Source organism: Quercus suber, unplaced genomic scaffold (assembly GCF_002906115.3).
Source record: "Quercus suber isolate HL8 unplaced genomic scaffold, Cork oak 2.0 scaffold_285, whole genome shotgun sequence".
NCBI lineage: Eukaryota > Viridiplantae > Streptophyta > Magnoliopsida > Fagales > Fagaceae > Quercus > Quercus suber.
Window position 1 is genome coordinate 581,184 of NW_027069741.1, and position 4,967 is coordinate 586,150.

Consider the following 4,967-nt stretch of genomic DNA (forward strand, 5'->3'; position numbering starts at 1 on the left):
CAATGGTGTATTTCCTTGAAGACCCCATTGTCATATGCGGAGGATTTCCAGCTACTGCAAGAAGAGTTATGTGTATTGCGAGAGGAATTGAGGGTCATGCATGACAAGGTCCACCCCTTAGAGCAGACAAAAAGAAGGGTCCAGATAATGTTCATTGGATGGTGTTTGTTATGCACCACTCTTGTACTACTGCTAACTATGCCAATGGTCTAAATCAAACTGTTACGATAATGTCCTGTAACCATATTATCTTATTATAAATTACTGACTCCTCATGAACTTGATGTAGTGTGTACTACTTTTGGATGATCTTGAGTCCTCCATTTTGCTAGTGCTAGGTATATGTATGGGAAGGACTCTTGAACAATACAACTGTATGTTATTGGCTTAATAGTAGTTTGACAATAGTATGTTATTGTCGCATTCCTCTAGCTTTTCTTTTGCCTACATTCATAACTGTACCAGCACAATTGCCCTTTGTTTTACACTGCTTTTCTACCATTCCTCTTTTGGTAAAAGAGAACCCATTTCCAAGGAGGAATTGTACTGGTTCTCTCTCTGTACAAGCTAAAAAAAAGCATTCTTTTTCTTTTCTTTTTTCCTAACACAGTATTTTAGAGAAATGGAGGCAATGAAGTTGATATTTAGTAACAAATTGGAGCAAAACTTTTTCTTTGACACAAAAGTTTAATTCCAAGAAGTTGCAACTTACGTACTATATGGAGAAGCACGAGAAGCTTCATAAGCCTGAAAACTGACGCAATAGCACCACTCCCCAGTCCGCTATTGATAATAATAATATGTTGTAAAAAGACAACTCCACTGGTATTATTAGTAGAAGACCAAAGTGGTCACACCAAATGAAACAACCCATTGATAAAAGACACTTCGAATGTTCAAAAGAGAAATCTCATTGCTAAATTATGTGCAAAGCTTAGACCAACTTGTTTTCACAATCCTACTTTTGAGGCATTTGTTGACTGGATTAACATTACTTCTACTACCACCTCTCAAAGCCACTAGCTCTTATGAAAATAATATTTTTTTTTGGGTCTCGAACAGTTACTGTAAAACTTAATAATAAAGACACCAACAACAACAACCAGAAGTTCTTTGTGGCATTGATGGTGGTTTTCATGGCCATCTCTTCTGTGCAAAAGGCTGCTGCAATCTTTGTGCCCACTTTCTTTGCATTCCTTGTTGCTTTGACTTTTGGGTTGGTTTTCTGAGCGAGCTAGCTAGCTACAATGAGTGGTTATAAAACACATAAATCTTACTAGACAAACTCCAAAAATCCAGAATTGGGTTTAATGACAAATTTTAATACTTATTAAAATAGAAAAGTTTCTAACCAAAAATTAGTTAGTGTTTTCCTAGTTAAAAACACAAAACAAAACTCTGCAACTACTCTATCTTAGTTGCTTAGCATTATTATATTCTACTATATGTCCAATATTCTTCTAATCTGTTATCACGAAAAAAATTATATTAAAATGAATCTTTTATGTTAGTCATACTACAAATGACAAATTCTCCAATACTCTTTTAATATTTTATAAAGAAAAAAAAATTAAATTAAAGACTTGGGGTCATTTTGTGTTTAGAGTTTTTTCATGACTTTGTGAGAGAGTGAGAAAGGACGTAACTGGGTTGGGCTTTTTATTTCATTATTTTTGGGAGGTTCAGGCTAAGTTAATTATTGTTGAATATGTTAAGAGGGGATTTCTTTGGTTGTGACTTGTGGTTGCTGCGTTATTTGGTGGTATTGTAATCTAGATTTTATTTTATTGTGTGATTTCAAAAATGTTCCTCTCATTTGTATCTGTGATCTCATTTGATGTAATAAATTCTATTCTTGTATTATATTACACTTATGAAACTTTCTTATTTTATAGCATTAGTTTTGCATTGGATAATGATTTGAGACTCACAAGTTACTGTTCCCCTACCCCAAAAAAAAAATTCGGCCAGCATTAATGTTTTTTTCCGAATGTAATGTTAAATTACATGTCTAATTTAAGACATAGATCACTCTTGAGTTCTACGTTCAGCTCATTATTTTTATTTTTTAAAGCTTCTTAGCTATATTTGTCCCAAAAGAAAAAAACCAAAAAAGCTATAGACTATTCGGTATGATTAAGGTTGCATTCACTAAGACTATTGCAACTAAATTTTAAATTCTAGTAGCTGGAAAATCAATATGACGTGGCCCTTTGTAAAATAAGGAATTTTCTCAAATTTTAAAGATAATTTACTTACCGGCCCCTAGAATTTTGAAACAAAATATATATCAGTGCTTCAATCTTAAAGTAGTTCCAGAATAAACCCAAAAAAAAAAACTGTTGATTTGATTCATTTGAATGAATCAAAACAAAAATAGAATCTGGCCTATATATAGCTCCTCCAAAACAAGGACATTACAAGCAACAAGATAGTTTGAATAAATTCACAATATCACAATCTTCTGACATCAATTTATAACTCTAACAATCTTCTCACATCAATTTATTGACAATCACTTAAAAGCAGTTGGGAAAAAAATTTATGAACATTAGCTTTTGTAGATTTATTGTAATCTTAGTGATGAGCCATGGCTGGGCAGATTCTGAATGGATTTTGTGTGGCTGTGTTGATGAACGACGGTAATAATTGTGGGGTTTGAAATTGTTTTGCTATTATTAATGTCCTAAGCACAGCCCAGAGGCATGTGAATTCAGAAAAGAGGGTGCTCCAACTTCCAAGTGGAGCCTAACTTTTTGAATAACAAAATACCAATAACATGAACTACAACAGCAAACATTGGTAACATAAACTACAACAGCAAACATAGCATAATGTCATTGTCTAATGCCTCCATAACCAACATCTAAGTTTGTCACAACATATTCTTCAACAAAAACAAGGTTCAAACTTAAAATAGAGTTTGAATAGTGCAACATCCACATTTTTAAGAGTCTATTCCCAAAAAGCTCAATCATGGTTACCTATGTAATCTGCCCACATAGCAGCTGTTATCGCATCACGATACTCTGACATCTCTCGTTGTGCCCGAGAATTAAAAGCTTCTTCAGTGCCTCCACTACCTACGCGTGCAGCTCCCGCTAAGGTTGCGTCGCTGTTACGCACAAATGATCCTTCCCACACATGGAACATTTCATCCGCCCGGTTATACATGCGGATAAAGTTGTGGAGTGCACAGCAAGCGGTCACAATTAGTCGTTGTCTAGAGAGAGAGAAGGAGTGCATTTCATTCAGGATCGGGAACCTCGCCTTCAACACTCCAAAGCATCGTTCAATCACCATCCGCAATGACGAATGCCTATAATTGAACAACTCTTGTGGGGTAGTAGGTTGCCGGTTCGCACCCCGAAACTCTTGGGCATGGTAGCGTGTGGACTTGTGTGGAGGGAGGAATGCACTGCCGATTGCGTACCCCGAGTCCACGAGGTAGTACGATCCTGCAATAAGAGAAAATCTGAGGAGCTTCGTATGTATGAAGGCATGCATAATTTCTTCCAAACCCAACAGCGGTTTTCATGATTTCTAAAGGACCAACACTAAATAAAGAGATGGCTATGCAAATCTTAAGATGGAAAAATGCTATATATAAAGTGATGACCCTTTAATCAAGAAGAACAAATGACTATATCAAAATTGGAATTATTGAATCTAGATCAATCAATCTGTCGCCTAACTATGACAATTGAAATGGTAAAATGTATTTGTACTTTATAGTGTTTTTGGCATGGTCATGCCATTCCTAATTACAAAGATACACTGTCAGAAATTTCAAAAGGGTTTGCATTTGCAGTATGAGTAATCAATAGATTTAGTGTAAGGAAACAAATAGCCCATAAGATAATTCAATAGAAGAAACATTCAATAGAAGAAACAAATAGCCCATAAGATAATTCAATAGATTTAGTGTAAGGAAACAAACAGTATGGAAGAAACTGTTTTAGATATATATGGTATGACTGTCGCTCTCATGGTATAAGATAATTCAAATTTTTTATTTTTACCTCTAGGCGGCCAAGGGAACTCATACTCGGCATGTCCAAGGGCGTCCTGCATGACTCGTGAATCATTCGCACTCCCTTCCCATCCACAATGCACATACGTAAACCGCATGTCGAAGTTGCATGCACACATCACGTTTTGGGTGATGTCACTTCGTCTATCTATGAATGCGGTGGTCCTACTGGATGGGGCAGAAGCACTTACGTGCGTCCCATCGATGGCCCCCACACATTTCTGTTAAAAAATTAGGTAGCTCTAATTAGGTACATTCAACTTATGTGCAATCAACTATCTTTCACACTGCATAGGGGATTCTTTCTATTCTCTATTATAGATTTTTCAGATTTTAATCAATCAAAGTGATAATTTATTTAAGAAGCAAAAAAAGTAAAATGAAAGTATACCTCAAACCATGGGTAATATTTCCCATTCCCTCGAAGTGAATGAGGAAGCTCAGCTGCATCAGCGTCAGGTCGGATGATGAGACATCCCAAAGCATGGATAGCACGCAAGGCACGCCGGAACCGCCGTTGAATAGTCTCGAGAGAATGCTGGAACCGGTTGGCAGTTAGGCGATAGTCAGCGTTGTGTCCGACGATAAATAGCACTGTCCCAACGGCCTCCTCAACTGAAACAATACCAGTGTCTTCCTCTAATAAGTGCAGCCGCTTCAACTCATTACACAAGTGCCTAAAAATGGTCTTGTCCATGCGGAATATGTCGTAACACACTTGGGGATTTCCTTCTAGTACTTCAATCACATATGAACTTCCACTCAGGATACTAGTGCACATAGGTCGCTTCATGTAGTACTTTTGTACGTACTCTATACATAGCTGAACGTATGCTGTGGCAATCTCAAGTTCTACCTCACTATCGTACTCATCTGAATCGGGATCAGTCCTGACTGAATCACAATCTGAATCGGTATTGGCCATAACTGAATC

General features: G+C 36.7%; 1 protein-coding gene across 2 annotated transcripts; it reads right to left on the reverse strand.

Moving 5' to 3' along the window:
- Positions 1 to 890: 890 nt before the first annotated feature.
- On the reverse strand, positions 891 to 4,967 carry LOC112029887 (uncharacterized). 2 transcript variants are annotated; one of them, XM_065781993.1, is made up of 4 exons: positions 4,425 to 4,967; positions 4,023 to 4,254; positions 2,985 to 3,458; positions 891 to 1,242 (listed from the first exon to the last, which is right to left on the reverse strand). In XM_065781993.1, exons 1-4 carry the CDS (start codon positions 4,956 to 4,958, stop codon positions 1,235 to 1,237), a joined length of 1,248 nt encoding a protein of 415 aa, XP_065638065.1. In that variant the 5' UTR covers positions 4,959 to 4,967; the 3' UTR covers positions 891 to 1,234. The 2 variants fall into 2 exon arrangements, with proteins under 2 accessions (XP_065638065.1, XP_023918337.2); XM_024062569.2 differs by lacking the exon at positions 891 to 1,242 and having other exon boundaries at positions 2,478 to 3,458.

Coding starts and splice junctions, on each gene's coding strand:
- LOC112029887 (XM_024062569.2), bottom strand. CDS start 4,958: ATGGCCAATACCGATTCAGATTGTGATTCAGTCAGGACTGATCCCGAT. Junction 4,255..4,424: donor AATATTACCCATGGTTTGAG/GTATACTTTCAT, acceptor ATTTTTTAACAG/AAATGTGTGGGGGCCATCGA. Junction 3,459..4,022: donor GTTCCCTTGGCCGCCTAGAG/GTAAAAATAAAA, acceptor CTCTTATTGCAG/GATCGTACTACCTCGTGGAC.